Here is a 25,832-nt window from a genome sequence, read left to right as displayed (position 1 = left end):
TATAGCTTTTTTCTTCTTCTTGCATGTCTATTCATTTGGTTGAAACCCGGCATTTCTGCTGTGAGGAATTCATTTGAGATCAACGAGTAATTTACATTAGTCTGAGGACTCTAGTGAGACAGCGAGAACAAAGTGAACTGCGGAACGGACAGACAGAGTCCAAAACAAATTTCCCTTTGGGGACAATAAAGTACACTACCGGTCAAAAGTTTGGCGTCACTTAGAAATTTCCATTCCACTCCATTATAGACAGAATACCAGCTGATCTGAGTGGGTGGCTGATCTTTAATGCAATATCTACATTGCCCATTATCAGCAACCATTCATTCAATGTTCCAAAGGCACATTCTGTTTACTAATCTGATATCATTTTAAAAGGCTAACTGAGAAAACATTGGAGAACCCTTTTGCAATTATGTAAGCATTTAATGTAATCTGAAAACTGCTGCCCTGGTTATAAAAACAATGCAACTGATCTCAGCTGGTATTCTGTCTATAATGGAGTGGAATGGAAATCTAAGTGACCCCAAAGTTTTGACCGGTAGTGTATATATTATCTTATAAATCTTTAGGTGTTTTCTCTCCATACAAATGGTCAGAAGATATCTCACCAGGAGATCCTACACAACTAGGATTGGGCATCGAGAACCGATTCCTACTTGGAATCGTTTCAAAAATTACGATTCCAGTAGAATCATTTCTTTATTGGAATGGTTTAGAGGATTCGGTTTCAAATCCGATCATCGCTTCCCAATTTCATATGCGTAAGTTTTGGTTTCCGTAGCGGCCAGGCGCTTGTTGTGTTGCAGCCTTGGAGCACAGTAAGCAGCGCTCTAGTGAGGCTTTATTTTACGTTAACCACCATTGAATCAAAATAAAACGTTCCTCTTATTTGTGAAAATAGGCACGTGACCCGTTTCAACTCCACCCCTCAAAGAATCGGAATCGAGAAGAACCGGAATCGAAAGGAAGAATCGGAATTGTTAAAATCCAAACGATACCTAAACTTATACACAACAAAGGGATGTGTGAAGCACATTAACATGACTTGTGATTTCAGAAAGAATCTAAATTGTAATATGTATGGTTCAAAGAAGTCTCCTGTCTGAGATTCTTGACCATTTGTCTCTTTTGTGTATTCCCATTTTGTATATGAGGAAGATGTGTTTGGAGACTCGTCTTCTCCCCGTGCTGCACGTGATGAACGATCTGACTCATTACACTGGCTACTCTGGGATTTCTTGAGAGAAGAAGACAGTTCTTCTACGTTGGATTTCAACGACACTGCACATCTGCAATCCATCAGAATAAGATTAGACTACACTAACGGTATTAGTATAATAATATTAGTAGAATTAGATTCTAGTGGTGGCTGTGTAGGACTGTTTCCGACTCGTGTGATTCAAACATTTTCAATTCAACTCCGGAGCGTTTTAAAGTCCAAAAGTCAAAACGAAATGTTCTGTTTTAATCCATATTTGTTGGCGTTTAGATTTTCAAAAAAAATCATTTTCACTGCGGTCAAAAAACATTTCGCTCTCTTGCTTGCGGCACCTAAAGGGAGGCGCGCACCCGTGGCGATCTAGCAACAATCTAACAGCATCGTAAATTACTTTTATATATCCAAATTGAGGATTTTCGTTGGAGGAGGGTTAGGGTTAGTGTAATGATGACGTCATCAAATGTGACGACAGACATTCGAAGCTTCATTAAAAAAAAACTGAATAGAAGCTTTGAATGTGATAAAAAAAATCTTCAAAAGAAAAAATTCAGTACGGCCCTAGTATTTTCTTTCAGTTTGTTTATTTTTTTTGTCTTCCTTCATTTAATGTGTTTGTACCGACAAAATAGAAGAAAGAAAAAAATCCCTGCTTGCAAAACAACACTGCTGCCATGCAACAACGTCCATGTAAAATCAGTGAATTATGTTCAGAGCAGGCGACACCTTGTGGCCAAAGATGAGAAAAGCAGCTTGGAGTAGAGAGACCCTCGCATCCAAGTCTGAAGAACAGCCTGCGCTCTCCTTTTACTGTACTTACCACCGCAGCCTGCACAGAGGGTAGCGTCAAAAGTAAGCATTTTGCCTGTTAGATACTGCCTGCTGAAAGTTGTGTTTGCTGCTTTGAATTTCAGTTTAGCGGGCTGAATATTGCCATGGCGATTGTGGCAATATGGCCGTGCTTAGGATACCTGCCTTTGGGCCAGTCAGGATAGATGACGCAGGGTTCAACGGTAGATCCTTGGAGGACAGTTAAATCAGTCAGCCATGATGTTTTAAAGTCTGTTTCTATCTTGTCTTATACTTTAAGATATAAACTAGCTTCTATGGCTGGTAAAAAAAAAATACAAAATCCATTTTCTAATGCCAAAAAGCAGCTCAGTGACAGGATGATAAAGATGCCGTATCCTCATCTAGAGGTACAAAATTTTTTTTCTCATAATAATAACAACAAATTGAATGATTTTAGCTCCAAGGGATTATAGCTCAGAGTGCTTTGTCACAGCAGTCATAAACAACATACATGCACGACATAAACAAGGCACAAAGGGAAGTTTAAAATAGTTATTGTTATGTTCAGTGGGTTTTGTCATTGCCATTGGGAGCCTTCTCGTCTCTCAAATGAGCTACGACAGTTCCTATCATGACCAGCTGTGAAGGAAGAGCTTTTGTCAGTCGATTCTGTGTGAACGTACTAGTCGGGCCCTGAGGTCCAGGGGGGCCGGGGGGGCCGGGGAGTCCAGGGGAGCCAGGGTTTCCTTCCGAGCCATATGCTTGTATGCCTGGGTTTCCTTTCTCTCCCTTTGGGCCGCTGTTCCCGGGGAAACCTGGAGCTCCGGGACGACCTGCACATGAGAATAGCGGAGATGATCAGTTGATTTATTCAATTAAAGTGCTCATATTATGCTTTTTGGCTTTTTCCCCTTTCCTTTATAGTGTTATATATCTTTTTTGTGGGACTTACCATCTCCAACAGAAAACACTGTTCACAAACTGCTCCAAACAGCTCTATTGTAGTCCAGCCTTTACTTCAGAGACAAACGTGGTCACTTTGGAACACACGTTATAATGCTCGCCTAGCTGCTAGCGTGGCACTCCTTCATACTCTGTTTCTGACTGGCTAGTAGTCCTTACCTAGGTACTGAGCATGTGCGACTCCCAACAAAGATAGAACAGAAGTGAGATGCCTCACTCTGTAGCTAAAACAGAGAGCTCAACACACAGGGTGAAAAGAGGAGCTGCAGCAATGTGCAGTACAACAAAAATATGGTGTTTTTTTTAAATTAAACCATGTAAACCTAGTCTGATATAACCTCTAAATACAATTATGAACCTGAAAATTAGCATAATATGAGCACTTTATTGTAAAAATAAACCTATTGCCAGGGTCCACAATAAACTTTTTCATCCACCAGCCAAATGGCTATTGAATGTTCAAATTTTAACCAGCCAAACAATAGCTTACCATTGTGTTTTTGGGCTGGTGAGTGAAGCAAATCTACCAGCCACCTCTATATTTTTTCCAGCATTTGGCTGGACCCTGCCCTTTGCATACATGTATCTGTATTATAACATGAGTGCGTCGTATATTACCTGTACCAAAACCAAATCCAACAATCCCTGGCTGGCCTGGTGGTCCTGGGTATCCTTGAGATCCCTGATCACCAGGTGCACCGGGGAGGCCGTTGAGACCCGGGTCACCTGTTGGTCCTACAGCCAATCAGAGAAGAGACGGTCAACACAAGAAACATGTACATATATTTTTTAGGTTTTTTTTTATTTTTTTATTACAAATATGTGCTTATTATGGAACCCACTGCAGTTCTAGGCAAGACCCGCCCTATCCTAACCTCAGGAGTGTCAAACTCAATTTCACAAAGGGCCACACTGGAAAATGAGAATCGCATGTAGAGTTTATGGACATGATTTTATTGACATGATTTAATTTCGAAAATGTAAAACATTTTTTGACTGTATTATTGCATGTTTCATGTTGCCTTCTCACTTACAGTTTGGTCGACAAAAAGCGACAAAAATGTCAAAAAGCACCATGAAAACCAGCCTCAATATGAAAACTCTCTGGTTCTTTGGGAATTTCTGAGTCTCAGAGTCGGCCAATCTGCCAAATTCTGCTTTCAGTGTCGCGTAATTGCAGTTTGAAAAAAAGTTTTTGGGTTTGGTGCACAACTAGGATGGACAAAATTGTGAACCTAAATTGACATGCAGGCCGGATCAAAATTTGCAAGGGGCCGGATTTACGCCGCAGGTCTTAGGCTGTTTTATGCTTCTGCGTCGAATCGACAGTGTACCCCCGCAGACCCCTCTGCGTCACCGCAAGTTTGCTTGCTAACATGCAGTATGAACTGGCTGGCAGACACCTCACAAATAACCTCAGACATATCACCGCACCGCGATGCAGAGCAACCCTGATGCAGAACTCTGAAAGGGTCACGACGCCGTAAGAGCGACGCCATAGCTACGGCGTGGAGTTGACGCAGAAGCATAAAACAGCCTTTAAGTTTGACACCTGTGGGTCAATGCCTAACCTCAACCGATCGGACTGCTTCGTAGGGCGGGTCTTGCCTGAAACTGCAGTGGGATCATGGATGTTTTAGAGTGGGATCTGAGCTTTTTCCTCCTCTTCTTGTCCCCGTAACGCCCTCTTTCTTCCACAAATTATGAGTTTGTATTTTGTGTTACCTTGAACTAAAGTGCCCAGATCAGAAACGTAAGCCGGCGGTCCCGGTGGTCCTTGGTCGCCCTGGTCTCCCTTTTAGAGATACACAAAATAAAAGGAAACACATATCACATAGGCGGAAACATATAGGAAAAGTAGTGAAACTATATCAAGCTTGTTGTTGTGACAAGCTTGTGCCAAGCTGAAGGAATCCAAAGTGATTTAACATACTAGTAGTTGCTGTTTTGAATAAATGGCTAACTTTGGTATCTTGGGAGACATAGCTTTGTCAAAAGCTCCCTAATTTACAGGTTTTATATATATATATATATATATATTAGTGCTGTCAGTTAACTGCGTTATTAACTGCGTTAACGCAAACCCATTTTAACGGTGTCAATTTTTTTATTGTGAGATTAACGTTCTTTTTGGCCTAGCAAACTTTGTAGTTTTTTTTCACATGCTGTTGCAACAACTAGTAACGTTAGAAAAACTACAACACCACACCGGATCTAGCTAGACCGGGAACAAAACAACAGGCACGCCGCACACACTTGGCCAAAGAGTAGTAGACTAACGTTATGTTTTGAGTGGATGGCGAGTGCGCGACGCCGAAATGGATGCCAGTAAGATTCTGAATGGAAAATTACTTACTTTTAAAAAGTTGCCAAATGGTTCCATTCACAAGACCCATAGATATATACACACATATATACACAATATATACACAATATATATATATATATATATATATATATATATATATATATATATATATATATATATATATCTCTACAATGGACAAGACCAAAGTGATCTGTGTGTTTTGTCGTCGTGAACTGAGCTATCATCGCAGCACGTCCAGTCTGAAATACCTCTTGTTGCAAATTAAACAGATATATCTGTTTAATTTGCTAGCTTGATTTTACTGCTAGCTTACTGTGGTATATTCTTCTCATTAAATTAACTCTCTCTCTTTGTCTCTCTCTCAAGTAATGTTTTCCCACAACTTTAAATAACTCTTTTAAACCTATTTGAACCACAAAAACTGAACAATTAAATTATATCATTACCGGTTAATAGCATTGTGCTAAATAACAAGAATAAAGGGGAGGGTTTCTTCATTGGCTTCTTTAAATTAAACCATCCTTGGTCAAATTAATTTAACAAACATAGGCGCCATCTGCTGGCAAAACAATGGTATTGCCATTGGTATATTGTTAAATGAAGAAGCTTTTCACGGCTGGACATTTCTTTTAAAGTAATCATGGATGGTGCTAAAACAGCTGGAGGAACACATCAGAAAACAAACAAAATAACTATGAGTTGCATTTTGATTGACGTATTTATATTGTTCCATCTCCTGTTGGTATAAAACAGTTGATTGTGTTGATTACTTGTAACCTAAATGCAAAACACAACACTATGAAGGTTAGTACAATAAAAACTGTTTGCAGGCTATATGCAGTATGGAGTTGCGACACACTCATTTTACCTTGGGTCCTATGTATCCTTTTTGTCCGGGGAAACCTGGATTGCCTACTAATCCCTGTGTCAGAAAAAAAAGAAATCTGGTTTGAATTTACTGTACAGATGACAGATGGTTTTACACTTAAATATGTATGTAAAAAATGTTTCTAAATAAACCACAAAGTGTGCTAATGTAGGAACATAATGGAGGAAGTGAAGGGGATTAAACAAAACTGTTGCTTTATGCATTATGGCATTCTGCCGATTATAGGCCTAAATAAAATGACTCATGTTGCACATCACAAAAGCCCACCTGTTGTCCTGGAGCTCCAGGAGGCCCGTTAAAACCAGGGGGACCCTGTTCGGTGGAATCAAAGACGACATCCACCACAGAGGAAAGGGGAAAGGAAAAGTGAGAGATCAATACATTTCACCATGAAAAAGAGAACATGATAAGGAATCTCCAGTATGCTGAGGTCAGGGGAGGATATTTCTACTTCTAATGCATGGAATTAGTGTTATACGGTCAGTCGTTATCTCTTACTCTTGCCCCGGGGTATCCAGGAATGCCTTTCTCTCCAAGTTCACCACGATAGCCGAATAGTCCCTGGAAATAAAAAAAAAAAAAAAAATGGTCATAGTTGAGTCTCATGAGCCAGAATTTCTCTTAATTGATCTCTCAGCTGTCGATTCTTTCACGTAAAGTTACGGGGAGGTTTTTTGTACGTTTGGTATATTCTTACTTAACACACACAATCAATATTTATTGTACAGAAATGCCATTGAAAATTGATATATCTGGAAGAAAAAAAAAAACACTTACAGGTGGGCCAGGATTGCCAGGGAATCCTCTGAATCCCTTCGGGCCAGGTTCACCCTTTGAGAGAGACAGAGAGAGAACAAAGGTAACCATGAGAACGCCATCATTTTTGCACGATATGAACTGTGAGCAATATTGAGAGTCTTACACATTCTTTATGTTTGAACATACCTTTTGTAAGTCCGTGCAAACTGTATCAGACGGCCTTTGACCAGCAAGTAGTCTGCAGACTATAGACTGCACAACCCCCCCGAACCCCCCCCCCTTCACTTTGAAACTCTCCCCTCAGGCTGTATTTTTTGAGTAGCCCAATTCACAGGCAATAGGAGTATAAACTCCTTTGTTCTTCGTGCAATTGTTTTTCAGTGTATACAGTAAATCAACTTTCATCACAGTGGACATTTGATTCAAAGAGTGGATTCAAAACTGTCCTCCGTTGGTGCATTCAAGGACTCGTTGACGTTCATAAATTAAAGTGCATTTGAGTGCTGAAAAAGAAACATTGGATTATTTAGGAACATTAAACCATCATGGTATCAAAAGGATAAAAACAAAAGTTGTGGTTTACTGAATAACACTTAAAATCTTGGATGTTGGAGTGTCCTTCAATGCAACAATAAAAGACAGCTTTTTAAAAGTCTGCTAACAACTCCATTACGTGATGATTACAAAAAAAGTATGTTTTACTTTAAAAACAGTCGTGCAAGTTTTCACACTGTGTAGAAAACCCAATGGCTTGTTTGGAAAGTACAAAAAAGGTAAGTAGAGTCATGTATCCAGGATTGGGAGACCATACAAATTGTTCTACAAATCTAGCATTTTGCTCACTTAAAGGACAAATCCGGCGCAAAATGAACCAAGGGGTTAATAACACAGTAACACAGCTCAAGGACGGCGCTCGTGGTTCGACTGGTCGTGACTGTTTTCCCAAGATGGCACCTGTCTGTATAGTGATCGCTACTGTCTTTATAAACTATCTTTGCTATTTTGAGCCTTGTTAGCGGTATAGAAATAGTGATTTCTTTTTACTTTACCTGTGCCCCGATGACTAGCGTTATAAGGTAATTAGCAGTTTGCGCTAAAACTGGTCACATTCGATTAGCATATGAAAACATATCCCAGAGAACAGTCGACTCGGTACCCATGTGTTATTAACCCCTAGGTTCATTTTGCGCCGGATTTGTCCTTTAATTACCAAGAGAAACTTGTAAAGATTAGGAAGGATGTTGAGGGACACATGGCTGCATTCGAGCATCCTTTGACACGGTGCAGCTCATCCTGCTCGCCGTCAGAAACCCGACTACCAGAAGAGCTGCGTTTTCCAACAAACCTGCATTCCTTTGTCTCCTTTGGGAAAACCCACAAACTCCACAATGCCATTGACCAATGGCTGGCCGGGGTCACCGGGCAAGCCCACGTCGCCCTGGATGCCGTAACCAAGGGAGGAGAGAGCTGTTTACGCTGGTCACTGTGGCGACGAGGGAGACGGCGGAACACAGAGGGGGAAAGGCAATGGCAGAGATTTGGGGCTTTTAGGGAAGACAGGGAGGAGAGATGGGCGACCGTTGACTGGAGGACGGGGGACTGTGACTAAAGCCACTGAAGGGGCTGTTGAGTGAGTGGAGGAGTGAGGACATATAGGGGTGATGGAGAGAGGTTGGTCTTAGTATGAAGATCATTGCTTAGGTTAACATACTTTTGTCACAATCCAAGAATCTCTGGAGGCAGAAAGGATCTGATTGGTTGAGCTACACCTTAATGAAAGGAGCCAAAGATCTACAGTTCCAACAAGTTCTCCAAACCACACAACGATATAGTCGTTTGTTTCTACCCTCTAATATGACCCACAGGAGCGTTTTCCGTCCTCATATCTAAACCAGAAAATCAGAGAGTCGGTTGAACGTAAAGGTCGGGATTTTAAACGTGTCTTTTACGCTGTGAAATGGTCGCAATTGGTTATGTTTAGGCACAAAAACTACTTGGTTAAGTTTACAAAAAGATGGTGATTTGGGTTAAAATCAGACGTTACTTCACTTTCTGAAGGTTACTACGTACATAGTCTATATCCTTCGCGTTCCACTTCTGGGATTGCTCCGGGGCTGCAGGCAATTCCGCCGGTATTTTCAGTTTCCTTCCGCTTTCTTTGTGTTGCGCTATGGAGGAGGGTCTGGAAAAGCGAGACAACTACGTACGTTTAGGCTACTTTTAGTTTCAAACTGGACTCAAACCCTGTTCTCCTAGGTGAAGGTCCTGCGTTTGTTTGACCCATCCACTATTGCCGCTCTTATATTTCATCACCTAACTTCCTGCTTTGCTCCCATCATAATTATTACGGCCACTAGAGGGCGCCACCACTAGATACCTAAATATAGGTCGTAATTGTTGCTTGAAAAAACGACCTATGGGAGCGTTTTTCGGGGGAGGACAGTCTCTTTGGCGATATGTTTTATTTTCATGTATTTCTGATGATGGAAGCTTTTTAATAATAATAATAACAATAATAATAACAATCCACTCATCAATGGAAGGCACTTTGGGTTTGATGAAAGGTGCTATACAAATAAAATTGACATTGACATTAACGCAAAGGTTGAGATTATTTCTGTCCCCAGAGTAGCTCTGTTGTAGCTCTGTGTTGCAGGAAAAAGATGCTGGACTTTTGGACCAACCTGTCCTCCATCTCTCCCCAGGTCTCGTCCTCCTTTGACTCCTCGTTTGTCTTCCCCTCCGTGGCTGTAAAGTTTACTGCAATCACTGCTCCTCTTCCTCTTTTAACAACAAACAGCCTGCCGCCTGCCTACTGTGTTACTCACTTCCTTTATACCACTTTTATAACGAAAGCCCACCACATCCGTGTATGTGTTTGTGTGTGTGTTGAGGAAGCGCTACAACCTCGGGTCCTATAGCCTTCCCTTGCTGTGTTACCTTATCTCCTTTGTAGATAGTGAGAGTTTGTTCGCTTCTTAGCGACCCGTCGCCGGGAGTTCCGCTGGGTCCGGGAAGACCCGAGTCGCCCTGGAGTCCGAAATACACACAACACACCGTTAGCCAAGAGGAAGGAGTGCATGATGGGAGAGGTGAGAGGAAAAGAAGTAGATATAGGAAGAAAAAAATGGAGGAGTAAAAGGGGCAGAAATGAAAAAAAGAGCAGCAACAAGTTGAAGGAAACATGTAAATGAGGGGAAAAGAAAAAAAGCAATGAGCAGATAGAAAGATAAATAGACTACCAAAGTATGTGGACACCCAAACATAACACTCTGACACTGTGCTTTTGACCAGAGATGGAAAGAGTACAAAAATATTCTACTAATAGTACTATTACTTTGATGACTTTACTTAAGTACAAGTAAAATTACCGGCATAAAAATCTATTCCAGTAAAAGTAAAAACTAGCTAATTTAAAATTTACTTAGAGTAAAAGTTACTTTTTAATATACTTTTTTTATATTTATACTTAATATTTTATATATACTTATTATGCTTATTAAATGAAATCGCTGTCTTTTGCACAAAGCCAAAAAAACTAAGAAAAGCGACAAAAACCTTTTAAGAAAGAAATACAATGCCAAAACATTTTTTTTTACTCAGTAACGGATGTGATTTAAAATGTAGCGAAGTACAATACTTCAAACAAAACATACTTAAGTAAAAGTGAAATTACAGAAAAAAAAACTACTTTAAAAAGTAAAAGTACACCCAAAAAAACTACTCAATTACAGTAACGTGAGTATTTGTAAGTAGTTACTTTCCACCTCTGATTTTGACGTTGTGGCTCCTTAAAGGGGAACTGATTCTTACGTAACACATCCTTGTATGCTGTAGAATCAGGATTTCACGATGAAATGACCTCAAACCACAAAAGTGCACAAAAAGCAGATCTGTCTACATACTTCTGGCCACAAAGTATACAGAGATAGATAGATAGATAGATAGATAGATAGATAGATAGACAGACAGACAGACAGAATAAAGAATAGATGGATAGATAGATAGATAGATAGATAGATAGATAGATAGATAGATAGATAGATAGATAGATTTGTTCACATAAGAAGAGTAAATTAATGCAAAGATGAAAACCTTGAGGATGGATAAAGAAACGGTGAAAGGAGAGAGGAAGACATGAAAGTCAAAGCAGAGAGAGCTTAAGGATGCTTTATCTTGAGTTTCTTGTTGATCAATTTTAAGAAGTTTCAGCCCCCCCCCCACCGTTTTCCCCACGGCTACAAGAGAAACTCAAATGCCACACAGGACAATTTGAATATCATCCTACAATAATGTTTCTCCAACAGACTCTACAGTAAATCTAGTTCAACCCTGATTCTCTCTGAGGTCGGTGTGGTTTAGGCTTACGGTGCGATGCATGCAGAGTGTGAGGGAGATGACGTGTTAGTACTCTTTGTGTGAGTGTTCAAAATGAGATGGGTGGGTGGATGCAGGTCGAGGAGTCAAAGAGCAGGCAAATTAACCACAAATCCCAGAGTTCACCACCAGGATGCCCAAAACGTGATTAAAGGGGGGGGGGAATAAAGTGCAACGTGGGAAGTAGGAGCGAGTGATTCCAGCACCCGGTTACAGTCCACAGATTGTCCTCCAGAGTGACAGCTCGGACATTTAAACGTTGAAGTTTTCTTTGATTTAAGGAGAATTTTGTATATGTAATGCCACCAAATAGAAGGTGATGCACCGCCTGATTGAGATTGGCTAAATTTTACTTTTTTTACAATTTTTTTTTCCAGTTTTGGAAGAAAAACTTCATGATGTAAAATCTCTGAACTGTCATTCAACAGTGAGGGAAACAAAGTGTGTATTGCCACTGGTATGACTCACAAACTGTATTTTAAGTAGATTTATTTTTTTATTTTTTTTTATCGGGGAAGATTTGATTATGATTCGAGGTCAAACACTGATTCCAGATCTAAACAAAAAAATGTTCTGCACATCTGGGTGAGTGTGTGACTTGTCTCAGTGGCAGCACGGATCATTTGAAAGAACAAACCAGACTGAATCAAGTAGAGGTGTGATCTTTTTTATCATACAGGAAACGGATGCAACAAACAAAAAAAGTCAATCTGGGGATGGAGAGAGGAGGAGGAGGAGGATGGAGGGATGCAGGGATGGGTGGGGTTAAAGGAGGGAAGGATATAGATGGAGGGTAAATGAATGTGTGTTGGACGGAAGAAGTGCAAGTTGCAAAGCCACCACCAGTCAGATTTAAACATGCATTATGTCCAAATGATTCACTTCTCACACACACACACACACACACACACACACACACACACACACACACACACACACACACACACCGAGGACCCAGCTAGAGCACCCTAAGTCTTCTGTTTCTGATACTTTGGTACAGTAAATGGCAGGTAAACCACTTGGCACATGGCTGTCGCTCTTATTATAGTGTCCAAATGATTTTAAGACAAGGTGCTTTTCCTGTCCTGATTCTTAAGTCTGTGAAGATAAACTTTATTTAAATAATCTGCTGTTTATTGTGTTCATAAGTGATGGGAAAACGGAAACTAAACAAGAGAAAAGCACAATTTGTGCATTAGAGAAAAAAAAGAAAAAAACTCCCAGATGTTACTTTTCGACAAGTTGCACTCACTCAGCAGGCCATTACGTGTGTGTGTGTGTGTGTGTGTGTGTGTGTGTGTTTGTGTGTGTCTCTACAGACAAAGTCTACATATATGTGCTCTTCAGTTAACAAAGCGTACCTTGTCTCCTTTCTCTCCTTCATATCCGTCACTACGGCTCCCCTAAAAACAACAAGGGTTAACAATACGCACTTGAAAGAACAAAAACCAACAACTTTTAAATGTGGAAACCCTCCTGTACAGCCACTGTGTACTACAGCGGCGTATTAGGGCCCTCTTAGGTCAAAAATAATAATAATTACTAAGCTGGAGGAGGGGGGTAAACTCTGAGATTCTCTGAGATTTAAGTGATAAATGTACAAGAAAAGATTCACATATTTACAAGAAATCAACTCGGATATTCTCTGACATTAAAGTGGTCAATTCTGTGCCTGGGTAGCTCAGTTGGCAAAGCGCGCGCCCATATATAGAGGTTTACTCCTCGACGCAGTGGCCGCAGGTTCAACTCCGACCTGCGGCCCTTTGCTGCGTGTCATTCTCCCCTTTCTAATCTTCAGCCGTCCTGTCAAAATAAAGGCCTAAAATGCCTCAAAAAATAATCTTTAAAAAAAAAAAAAAAAAAAAAGGTAAATTCTACAAGAAAGATTTTGAAAAATTATCTCGGAAGTTTTTTCTCACCCGGCTTTGCCATTTATTTATGATGAAGCTACAAGGGCCCTAATATGCGCACTGCCTGATAATTGAACATAATAAACCACAATACTATTTTTAGGTGACTTACCATTGGCCCTGGGGGGCCGGGAGGACCAGGCAGACCCTGAAGACAGACAACAGAATCACACTCAGTTTCACGGACAGCAAAATCATAAACAATATTCACAAATGCTTCAAATAAAGAAAAAAACATTCTTAGATGGATAGAAAGATTAGTGTCTAATGACTTTTAATGTTGGTTAAAATGTAAAAAAAAAAATCACTGAAAAAACAAACATCTACATGTAATAATATTCTTATACCCATATACCGGCAATCATAACTTAAAAAGAAGTGTAACTAATAATGTAATAATACTTAATAATTGAATATAAATTACTTTCTTTATTCTTAAACATTCTGAGGAAACAAAAAAGCTAAACTCCTTTAAGTTAAAGGTGCTGTAGGTAGGATTGTGAAGATCCAGGACTTAGCCAAAAAATTTGAACATCGACAATTTCTCAGTTTCTTACGTACAGAGAATCCCTCCGGCCCACTCGGACCAGGAAAACCAGGTGGACCATCCGGACCTCTGATACCCTGCAGAGGAAAAAAAACACACAACGCTGCGTTCAATGTGCAACATTTCACAGTGCTCAGGTCTATTAAAGATTGTTTATCGTTGCATAGGAAGCAGAAAAAGAGTCTTACAGGAAAACCGTCCACTCCTGGTAAACCTGGTAAACTCTAAAAAAACAAAAAAAACACACACATCATTAATAAGCACAACCCCAGTGTCTTCCCTGGGTTTGTGGAAGACTTAGGTGCACATATTTCACGGGTGGGTTTAGGGGTTCAAGATAATGTTAAGTTTTTAAATAAAATAAAAAATGCAATTTCACATCATTTTAGACTATTATAATCACCATATCTGTTATCAGCAGATAATAATAAATAACACTCAAAAAAAGCTTAAGGACAAAAGTTGCTAAAGAAGTTCACTGAGGACAAACTACAACCATTCTGAGAAAAGATCTGAGAAAAGTGACAGTCATTCAACTTGCCCTAAACGGCTCGGGTGCTACACCTAAACCTTATAATGGCAGAGAAAACTCTGCACTCCTCTTAATTTCATTTTTGAATTAAATGAAATTTGAATATTTTTTGTATCTACATTTTTAGACATTTTAGATCTTTGTAGATTTTTAGATTTCTATCTGGATTTTTCAGATCAACATGTTGGACTATTTGTGCACAGATTCAAAGTTTCATGGGAGTCTCACGCTTGACTATTTTCTTATATGCTTATTCAATTTGACTGTACTGTTGCTGTAGCACCACCTGGTGGCCAAATCAAACAGTCCAGGCTGACTCAGCTGACACGTGCACGCACCATTTCAACTTAGTTTCCAGCTGCACAATGATTAATGCAATTATGATGACAGAAAAATAATACAAAAATAAATAAATCAAAAAACAATTCTTAATTCTTTTTTCTAAATGTTATGTTCCAAATGTTAAGTTAGGGTCTTAAAATCCTTGAATCCCAGACCAAATCCACACCAAATACTAGTCACTTTCCATCAGATTTAATTAAATCTGTCAAGTTTTTTTATTTTTGAGATATCCTAAAAACTAAACAGAGAGACAAACTACTGCTCTGAAAACATAGCTTCCTCGATAACAAAAACATATTGTTAATATAGGATGTTCCCACTCTCAAAACACCAAGAAAAGAGACCACACTTTGATAATAAAGCCAATAATTAGCTTGTATTTGCAAAGGACAACACTCAGTATGGCAAAAAAAAACAAAAAAAAAAAACAAGCTCAAACTACTTTGATTTGAAACATTGAACCTTTAACCCTTTGAACTCCGCAATAGAAATGATCCGCCAGTGCCTAGATTGGTTTGCTTATTGTCATTTCCTGGAGTATCTTCAAGTGCTAAAATCAGTACAACCTAAGCTACAAGGTTATGTAAGTCAATAAACCATAGTAATTAAAGCTATATAATTAAAGCTGTATCATGTGTCCACTGTGCGTCCACATGATACAAGCCTTCCGTGATTGCGCACGCACCCCCTCCCCCTCCTGCACGCAGTTGCTAGTAGCCAAGGAGGACATGGAAGATTAAAAAAACATGAAGGACTCTTCAGAAGACGTAACTATCTTCACTCGAGTTTCTGCGCGAGAAAGTCACCGGACGCCACAATCTTCTGAACATAGCCATACTGAGAAATTCAGAGAGAGTTGTGTGGAGCTGATAGTCTTAATTAGCTTTGTAGCAACTCATTTGGCAACGGCTTGAATGTTATGGACGTTCATTAATATCAAAAAGTTACGCACTAAAGCTTTAAAACAAGTATTGAAATTGTGTCATGAATTTAAAAACAATACAAAATATGACATGTTTTCATCAAATTTTACTAAATGAAGACACAAAACATATCAATCCAAAAATGTCTAAATTTGTATGAGCAGAGTGTAAAGGCTTTAGATAGTTTCATCTGCAATGGAAATGGAAGAAGCGGAAACGCGACTGGCTTTAACTTTATCGACACAGCACTTTCAACACTACGTGTTCTTCAGGGAAAGACAGGAAAAGGAAGAAGAAGAGGAAAGTGCGAGACCTTACCGTGATGCCGTTTGAGATGAATCGAGGCTCTCCTTTCTGACCCTTTGGCCCGCTAGGCCCCTGTTGGAGCAAAGAACGCCATCAGTATTAATCTACATCACAAGCAGTGATAATCAACTGTATTTTCTCTAAATAATTGCTTTCAAACATCCACAAAAGCTATAGAGGAATCGAAAGGGGAATGGAAGTTTGTCCTCACAGAAATTCCAGGGAATCCAGGTTCTCCAGTCCCGAAGCCGGGATCTCCAGGTTCTCCTCTGGTCCCATTACATCCATCCAGTCCTGGTGGTCCTCTGCTCCCACCCTGACCCGGGTGACCCTACAGACAGACAGAGAGGAAGGGTTACTGCGAAGGAACAATCACTGACAGCGCCATGTCTTAAGATACAAAACAACTGCAGCTGAAAATGACCAAATTTCATTTATTCAATGGGACGAACCTTAAATATTCAACTTGAAACCAAAAAGAAGGTCTACATTTATATATGTATAGATCTTGTATTTTACATATTCAACTTAATGTTGAATGTGGAGTCTGCAATTCTAATCCAAAAACACTTTCCGTAAAATGGGAACAAAGCTGAACATAAAACTATTTTAAAACAGTGTGATGCTACTTGTAATGATTTTGTACCCATTACAATTCCATTGTTCAGTCTAAACACCACATATAAAGTGGTTAGGGTTTACTTTCTGTGGAGAACATCCCTAAATGTCCTCATGCAATGCATTCAATTGAATGTAATCACTTCTCAAATAAATAATATCTGCCTGTTGGTTGTTTGTAACTTTAGACTGCTTCAGATAGGATATGAACATATAAAAACTATGACAATAACTACAGGATGATCAAGGATATGTCTAAGTGTATGAATGCATATTGTGTGTATTTGTGTTTCTGGTTTACTTACAGGTACTCCGTCATTTCCTTGGAACCCTGGCACTCCCATAGGTCCCTGTATGAGTAAATAATAATTATTTTAAACATAAATATCTGGTGGTGAAAACATGTTACTGTTGCAGAAGGTTCTGACTGATATTGTTTGGATGAGTTGTACATTTAGCTTTGGTCATGAAATACATCCATCCATCCATCTATACTTAGCTCTGTGGAGCGTATTCCCCAGGAGTCCTTACATTTTCCTCGCCTCACAGTTTTCCTTGGATCGTGGTGGCACCTGGATCGTGGTTGCAGCTGCTGCCGTGGCCCTGCTCTACGCCCTGCACTGTTACTACTGTTATTTCTAATCATAGTTCTATTATCTTTATTGGTAGTATAATTGCTACTGTTTATCATACCAACTGCTATAATTATTATTAATTATATTTCTGCACATCTGTATTAGTGTCTCTGTATCCCAACCAAGAGCCAGGGTCTGTCCAAGGCTTCTGCCTGTAAAAAGGATGTTTTTCCTTGCTACTGTTCCACCAAATGCTTGCTCTTGGGGGGGTAAATTATAGAGTGTGGTCTAGACCTACTCTATCTGTAAAGTGTCCTGAGATAATTCCTGTTGTGATTTGACACAATAAATAAAATAAAATTGAATTGAATCTTCATTCGGAGTCAAGGCGCGCAGCTCCAGCAGGGGACCGCAAACTTCCCTTTCCCGAGCCACATCCCCGAGGCGTTCCCAGGACTGGGTGGAGCTATAAACTCCCCACCCAGTCCTGGGTCTTCCCCGAGGCCCCCTGCCAGACTTACCTTTCACCGCAAAGGAGCAGCGACTCTACTCCGAGGTCCTCACGGACGACTGAGCTTCTCACCCTATCTCTAAGAGAGACGGACGCCAGACACCCTTCTGAGAAAACCCATTTTGACTAACGCTTTGGCTACACTGCACGCGTAATGTATGCGGACCGTTCGCAGAGTAGATGCGCGGAATGGATGTTTTAATTAGCTACACCTGCACCAAACACACAGCGTAGGATTGTGTGATTTCACAGGCTTACTTAAATCATTACTGTTAAGATCTATTACACCCACCTTGTCTCCTTTGGGGCCAGATGGTCCTTTCAGGCCAACATGGCCCTTCTCTCCTTTAGGCCCTGTAGGCCCTGGGCCCCCACGTGGCCCCTCTGGTCCGCTCTGACCGACTTCACCGAGAGCCCCTGGACGACCCTGAAAGAAGAGAAGAGAGACATGGTCACTTTTAAAGCCAGGAAGTAAGAACAGAAAACTCACGAATACTGAACCTTCAAACAGCAGGTGTCTGTGAGGCTCCTTTTTTCCTTCTGTGTGTATTAATATGAAGTGCAGTTAGGACTCTTCAAACATATGTTCAGAAAAAATGGGATTAAATCAAGTGTCCAAAGAAAGTCGTCTTTTATTTATATAGTCAAAACATCTAAAATCTGTCTTTGTATGACATGAAACAACCTCTCTTCTTCATGCCTTGATTCGCATAAAGAAAACTAACTTTATTTTAAACCCTTTATTTAGCATCAGTGTTGGGTTTAACGCGTTACTTTGTAATGCGTTACAAAGTAACACGCTCTGAGTTATAAAGTAACGCGTTACAGTAATGTAACTACTTTTTCGGGTAAAAAGTAGTTTAACGCGCTACTACTGAAAATTTGGTAACGAAACGTAGTTCCTTTTTCAATTTGGCGCAACGTTACTTTTCCCAGGGACAGATTTGACAGCAACACTGCCTTCTCAGCTGCGCGCTTACAAGCTCCACACAGGGTGTGACAGAGGCTGGTAGCAAAGTAATCATGGCAAGTGAGAGCAGCCAAAGCTAACTTTTGAGAGCGTTTTAAGCTTTGTGGCTTTTTGCTGGACGGCGTTCTGAGCCAGGCAGACACAAAGCTGACAACCTCACAGATGGATGCGGTGGAGATGGCCTCATACATACACGTAGCGGACCACTGTGGACTTGTGTCGGTTGCACGGACACGCAAGGACTTCCAGAAAAGAGGCTGCATTTGTCTACGACAATGCACGGACCATCGTGGCTGCGCGACCGGTACAAGTCAATACAGACATTACATAGTATACACTAACACCGTGTTAAGCCGATGACCTGCTGATGTGCATTCAACCCGCGCTGGACTCGTTCATAATGAATCAGCCGTCACTCTGTGAGGAGAGAATCCAGTCTGCGGTGGAGTTCAGACACTTCACTGATAAACCAGAGATTGGCTTTATGGTCAAAGATAGTTTTGGTATAATTAACTTCAGTCTCTGCCAGAGACGCCTGCTTTTAAAAGTAACGTAAAAGTAACGAGTAAAGTAAAAAGTTACTCTCCATAGGGGGTAACTAAGTAAAGTAACTGATTACTTTTTTAAGAAGTAACGAGTAACGAGCAAACACTACTTTTTAAAAGTAACTTCCCCAACACTGTTTTGCATTAATAGTATGTAAGTATTCATGTATTTAGCTTTTATTATGTCTTGATAAGGTCAAAAGTACGTTATCAAAGTGATTTAAAGCCTCCCAATGGTGAAGATGTGAGAAGCAGGGCCTCACGGAATCTGCAGACATAGGATTTTCCGCAGAATTTCTGCCGATTTTCCACAGATCAGATTTAAACAAATGAAAATAAAACTCAGAATGTTAACACATCTCCACCCCAAGCAGAAAAACAGTATGCTAAATTTTCGCATAATTTCATTCTGGTATTAACTGTCACACACATTTCATCACCCATACACTTTCACTGTTAAATTGAGTGTAATATAGAGGTGGATGAATAATGTCTTTGTCATCATGTATTTTTGTTTTGTTTGTTTGTTTTGTCAATGTATATGTCACCATTATGTGTACCTTGACAGGTGAATGAGTGCTGTATGACTGCTGGCTGTCTCTATGTTAGTCTTATGTCACCTGCCTAGGGACTGCAGATGAAAAGTAGTTATTTTTACTAATTCTGGCATATTTACATGGTGTTTTTCAATGTTCATAAATATGCATGGTCCATATCAAATAAACCAATAAAATAAAAAAAAATTAATAAATTCTGGATCATTGCTGAAAACAAAAAATCCACAGATTCCGTTTGGTCTGATAAGTAAGCGATGTATGACCTGAATGAGCCTCTTGTTTGCCCCATTATCATATTTGTCTGACGTCTGAGTGAACACAGTGTCTCAACAACATAAACATTCTCAATTAAATGCCATCATCCACCCGAAGAGGGACGACAAATTGCTGGGGAAGCCATTTTGCCTCTGTGTTGTGGATTTGACGGGTGAGTTTACACGAGACGGGAACAAGTCAGGGCGGAAAGCACATCTGTGCCTCACAATCCTAAATCTGAGAGGGATGGTCAAGTTCTTTATGTGGGCATGCAGCGGCATGTGCTCTCAGATGGTGGTCTGGAAGAAAAACTATTATTGTGGATTCATATTTGGCTTAAAAACCAATTTATCTTGACATGAATGTGCTTGTGCTGCAGTTGACAGACTGCATTATCATTTTTAACCACCTGACGGTTTTGGGGGGAAAAAAAGAAACCACATTAGCAGGTGGATGAATTAACAGGCCAAAGGAATAACAGGGGAGAGAGGGGAGACAGATGAAGGGAGGAGAGAGGGACAGATGTCTGGGTTCGGGTCAAAGGAAAGTCAGAGGATTTCATTTAGATAAAAAAATAAATAAAAAAAAACTCTTTCATTAGCATGCAAACAGAATTTCCTTTACTTTGGGTTTAGTGAACAGACCATTTCACAGTTGTGAACATAAACATTCATAACGGCCTAAGTTGATTTCCTGTTGCAGTGTATGTGAATGACATCAACTGACAGGAAGTTAACAAGGGGCCAGGCTGTTGAAAAGGTCTTATACAGTATATATGTATATATCATATAAAAAAATTGGAATATGTGCAGTTTTGTTTCATTACCGCACAGCAAATGAATGTGCTCATCAATTCATTCATAAAGACGTCACACAATAACGTTAACTGGGGGAAGTAAACCAGTGCTGCAGAAGTATATTTAACATTTATGAGACATTTATAGAAACATTTATAGAGCCGAGATGCATGTGTGTGTGTGTGTGTGTGTGTGTGTGTGTGTGTGTGTGTGTGTGTGACTGCATATTCCTTAACTTTGCCCGTAACCGAATTTAGCTTCGCACTTAAAACACATGGTACAGTATAAAGGATTAAAAAAAACATATGCACACACAATTACATTCACACACTACAGACTTAACAACTCATAGCACATGCATGCACGCACGCACGCACTGTGTGTGTGTGTGTGTGTGTGTGTGTGTGTGTGTGTGTGTGTGTGTGTGTGTGTGTGTGTGTAGTTGAGTTCAGGTGGCCTCGAGGCCAGGCAGGTAACAGTAATAACAGGGCTGCGTCAGGTAAAGGCAGCCTGCCGGAGCTGTCTGGGTCGCACTCACACCTGGTTTCACCCGGGGGAAATATGCAGGGGTCCCACCAGGGAGCCACTTTCTCTCACGCCTCGCCTTCCTTCCATCTCATCCTCCGTCACTCTTTCTTGTCAAGCGCATCACCTTTAGTGTGCATCGTTTATCTAGTTTCTTTGCGGGACTTGTCATCTGTCGCTCCGTCATTCCGCCTCCCACTTCCTTCTTTCGGCCTCTAACCTGTCAGCGCGCCAGCTGCACGCACATTAAACTGCTAGCCTGCTCCTCCTGCAGCCTGCAACCTCTCTGTGTTTAAGCAACACCTCCAGAAAAAGATGTACTTTGGAGGGTTTTGGGGGTAATTTTGTATAATTATCACAATTATAGCCAACATTATCGGCTGACAGTCTGGTGTTACGTAAAAGGTGAGAGGTGAAGTGTGAGTTAAGGTAAAAAGACGGCAGTGGTGGAAGAAGTATTCAGATCCTATACTTAAGTAAAAGTACTAATACCACACTGTAAAAATGCTCTGTTACAAGTAAAAGTCCTGCATTGAATATGTTACTTATATTCTGAATAATTGAATATTCGGATCCAGCCCTAGGCAGGACATTAGCTGAGCTTCCGTGTCGGTACTCCTGCTTGCTTCTCCAAAACGGGGGCATGCCGACCGCCATCTACTGAAGCTAACACACTATGGAGAAGTAGCTCAGACAACCACACTTCAAAAGATCTTGTGACATCTGGAGACAGGCCTGCTGACTCGATGAGTTCGCTCAAGACTGTGTGAAGTTTATTAAGTTGGTTAACCCTAGAATATGGTAATGGCTCAACTTCTTTACATCTGGTTTGCACGCATTATACAAATAAAGTGCCTTGCTTTATTTTTATTTTTTACACATGGAGACACATTTTATCAGAGATCAGCCAATCTCTCTGCCAGTGTCTCCCGACACCGTCTCTCCACACACACCCTTGCCAGTTGGCATCCCCATCTGTTTATATGCCAGCCCGGCGGGTCTCCGCCCGGCTCTTCCAGACCTTCCATCCTCATCACCTTCCAGCAGACTGGTCAGTTTGTAGGCTCAAATCCCCTCCAGCACAAAGGGCACAATGGAGCCTATTCGGGGCCACTAAGCTCTCTGGACTTACTGCTCCCATCGGGCCGACCTCACTTCCTGATAGAAGAGAGTGCTTGAACAGACAGATTCTATCCGCCATGCGTGTGAACACCAGTGTGTGTGTGTGTGTGTGTGTGTGTGTGTGTGTGTGTGTGTGCGTGCGTGTGTGTGTGTTGTCCACCAACGCACGCGCATACAAACACGAACACACACCCTCGGGCCCTCGGAGGATTTATCGGGACGCATTGTTTTGAGCAGCGAGTGTGCCAGGGGGAAGATTTTAGCTGTCACACTGCATGCTCACTCGGGGACGGTGATGGGAGCAATGTGGAAAGGGGGGCTGGCAAATGTTGGGTCTTTGGGTGCAAGTTTAATCAGCGGGGTAGGTTTGATAACCTAATTACAGATCGAGCCACATGACTCGGCAGAACCTCAAATGCCCTCGACAGAAAGGCAGAGCGACGGCTACAAAGATGTGCTCGGAGGACGGGACTTCACTTTTAATGCTGTTAAAGCTGAAACAACTGAAAACACTAAATACAAAGTCAGCTCCCACACTCATACACACGCACGTGCACACGCACACACACAGACACACACACACACACACACACACACACACAGAGGGAAATCCTCTCTAGATGGGAATGTTTAGGTTGTGTTGTCTTTTTTTCCTCCTATTACCATCAGCGATTAGACCGCAAACCCAAACACCTTCGTTCATCTCAGACATGTTTGTCCTGCCCAGGATGAGTGATTGTACAGCAACCAAAGACGGGGTGGACAGAGAGAGAAATCTGCATTATCTCAGCGTGCTGGCATTTAACATGGAATTTTTCAGATATGTGGAGAGTAGGCCTACAGAGATAACAAACTGGGAGCAGTCGGTTGCTAAGGATGTGATCACACCTGTATTGTATTTTGTTTAATCTTTAACTTAATGGCTGTTTAAGTTCAGGTTGTAGATAAAAGTCACAAAAAAATTGCTCTTTTATTGGACAGAGTTGTCATTCTGCAAGATTCAATGAGATTTTGGCAAATCCTTTTCTGATTTTCACTTCATTTACTACATGAAGAAACAGCTGAATTTGAGCATGGGTCCATATTTATGAGCGTTATTCTTCCGCCAAGGAGGTTATGTTTACTACGTTTTGCTGCTCTAAACACTTTTTGGAAGCTCTGGCTTGGAAATGAATTCCCTAGACAAACAGGAGGGTTTTCACTTTTGAACAGAAGAGCTGAGTACTTAGCATTCAAACTAAAGTGTAAAACACACCGGTTGTGACATATAGTGTGGAGTTACAGCAGTGATTGATGATTGATTATTTGCGTTCATTTCCAAGCAAAAATGACAAACAATCACGGAAATGTCAAGCGAACTTTTAAAATGTTGCCAAAGGGAAATGCAACCTAGGTGCGTTTCCATCAACTGGCCACGCATGGCTGTAATCCGCCGGCAAACAGAGTAGAAGAAGTAGAGCTTGCTAATCGGAAACAACACAAATTGCCTTGGACATCTAACCTGTCTATGAGTGGAGAGAGAATGGGTACGTCCCATAGCCCTTAAATTGCATTCCCGACTCCTCCACTTGCCTCCCTTCCTCGCGTCTTAGTCCCTCCCACCGAGGAGGCACGGGAGAGACGCGAGGAACTCATCGGAGGAGAGAGGCAACGAGCAAATGTGTTTTAGAGAAATGAGACGTCCTTTCCTCTGAAGCGTCACATGAATTCGTCAGCTATATGGGCGGAGTTAGCAACTCCTTCAGCTGCAAGGCTTCCAGGAAGGCTGCTCTCGTGTAACCTCGCCTATAGCTCCTCGGTGATCCCTCCTTGGTCCTCGGGCAGAAATAAGAGCTTTGAGACGGCCTTCATCGAGGAGGGACAGAACAACTTCTGGTTCAGCCGAGGACCGAGGATTTGAGGAGCTATTAAATAAGGGGCTATTGAGATGCAGCTATTGTCTCCAGGAATTTTAGTTCAATTGGGCAAGTTTTAATTGTTCTTCTATGTCAACTAGCATTGGCCATGTTTAATGCCGTCCGGAGACGAAGACACGTTACGGGAAAACCCGGGAAGACGGATGACAGCGGAAACAGCTGATCAGTCCTGTGAGTTAAATGTTTCGCTACGTCAGAACTTATTCAGCAAAGGCGTTTCTATTTCTCAGTAAGCGCAGCAGCTCTTTCCACAAAGACACAAACCACCTCAAGGGAGCGCAAAAAAGTAGTTTGCACAATTGCGTAAGTTTTATCGAATTTTGCCGATTCTATTCAGCTTTTCGAATATAATACTTTAAAATCTGCATACAAATGAGTAAATGAAAACACGGTTGGACAGTTAGTTGGAACAAACAAGCAACTTGAAGACCTCAGCTCGTGTCTGGGAGTCTTGGTGTCACGCTATTTTCGAACATTCAATATAAAAAAAGGATTACTGATCAAGTGTAATCGGCAGTTTAATAGATTATGTAAGTAATCTTTAGATGTAGGATTCGGATTAAATCGCTTTTACTGGACTGTTGAGGTATGTTGGTTGTTTTTCTTGTCGAACTCTCATTAAAAACAGAGACAACCACTCGCTGGGTCTTCTCTTCAGACTCCCTCAGACTGATTCCCACTGCTCCTCTGCACCCCTGACTCATATGTTTGTAGTGATGGACTCCATTAAACCAACAACCTGTTCTCTCCTTTCATCCAGGTGCTTTCCCCTCCAATAAAAACCCCATTAGCGGTCAGCAGGCCCCCGCTGTCCCACGCGATGATGTCATAAAGTTGTTCTTAGCTGTCGGGACAAGAAATGCAAGACATGATGTGCCTTAACAAGTGAACCAAAGGTTTTTGTTTCCTCCAACAATAAAGCAAAATTTCCCTTGAAAAACGACGAGCTGTGAGGAAAGCCATAAATATAAAACACAGGATTTTTACTCCCAAGTCTTAAAAACTTGAACTAATTGGTGTACTTGGAGCTGGAACGAAAAAAAAATGTTCCCCGAGGTGACGACAACCTCTTGAGTGCAAACAGCAGATGTAATTGGCACGTATGGCTCGTTTAAACCTTTAAAAAATAAACGTACAGCTGTGACTGTTGAGGTAATGCGGATAAAGATGTTCGTAACGGCGAAGGGGGGATTACACTAAGGTAAATGAAGATAAAATAAAGAAAATTAATGTTTGAATTTTTCATTTGAGTTGTAAGAATCTCATTCATTTCTCGGTGATGCTGCAACATCTCCAGTAGACGGCAGCTGGGAGTAATAAACTAAAGTGAAATGATGGATACAAATGGTCCTTTTACAGTTTATTTCCAAACCAGACACTTCATTAGTTAGAAAGGGAGAACAGCAGGGGGAGTTAAGAGAGAGAGAGTGATGGAAGAAGCTTCCCATATGGAGCAAAAAGAGCAAAAAACTGTGAGTGATGGATGCATCACTTTATATCATTACGGCTATGTTCACACTTGCCATCTTTTTTTAAAAACTGCCAGCGTCTGT

The 25,832-nt window shown here is 41.0% G+C and overlaps 1 protein-coding gene across 1 annotated transcript in view; it reads right to left on the bottom strand.

Moving 5' to 3' along the window:
• col4a6 (collagen, type IV, alpha 6) overlaps window positions 1–25,832 on the bottom strand; it is a 165,369-nt gene that overhangs the window by 33,592 nt on the left and 105,945 nt on the right. The window contains exons 5-21 of the mRNA XM_035993640.1: window positions 17,885–18,019; window positions 16,812–16,856; window positions 16,100–16,219; window positions 15,901–15,960; window positions 13,974–14,009; window positions 13,800–13,862; window positions 13,351–13,386; window positions 12,690–12,731; window positions 8,297–8,389; window positions 6,970–7,023; window positions 6,691–6,753; window positions 6,460–6,504; window positions 6,172–6,225; window positions 4,700–4,769; window positions 3,593–3,709; window positions 2,695–2,844; window positions 2,195–2,239 (exon numbers count right to left, since the gene is read on the bottom strand). Coding sequence (XP_035849533.1) covers window positions 2,195–2,239; window positions 2,695–2,844; window positions 3,593–3,709; window positions 4,700–4,769; window positions 6,172–6,225; window positions 6,460–6,504; window positions 6,691–6,753; window positions 6,970–7,023; window positions 8,297–8,389; window positions 12,690–12,731; window positions 13,351–13,386; window positions 13,800–13,862; window positions 13,974–14,009; window positions 15,901–15,960; window positions 16,100–16,219; window positions 16,812–16,856; window positions 17,885–18,019 — 1,228 coding nt within the window. The remainder of the gene's footprint in view (window positions 1–2,194; window positions 2,240–2,694; window positions 2,845–3,592; window positions 3,710–4,699; window positions 4,770–6,171; window positions 6,226–6,459; window positions 6,505–6,690; window positions 6,754–6,969; window positions 7,024–8,296; window positions 8,390–12,689; window positions 12,732–13,350; window positions 13,387–13,799; window positions 13,863–13,973; window positions 14,010–15,900; window positions 15,961–16,099; window positions 16,220–16,811; window positions 16,857–17,884; window positions 18,020–25,832) is intronic.

Source organism: Sander lucioperca, chromosome 17 (assembly GCF_008315115.2).
Source record: "Sander lucioperca isolate FBNREF2018 chromosome 17, SLUC_FBN_1.2, whole genome shotgun sequence".
Taxonomy (NCBI): Eukaryota; Metazoa; Chordata; class Actinopteri; order Perciformes; family Percidae; genus Sander; species Sander lucioperca.
This window is presented reverse-complemented; position numbering and strand designations above follow the sequence as displayed.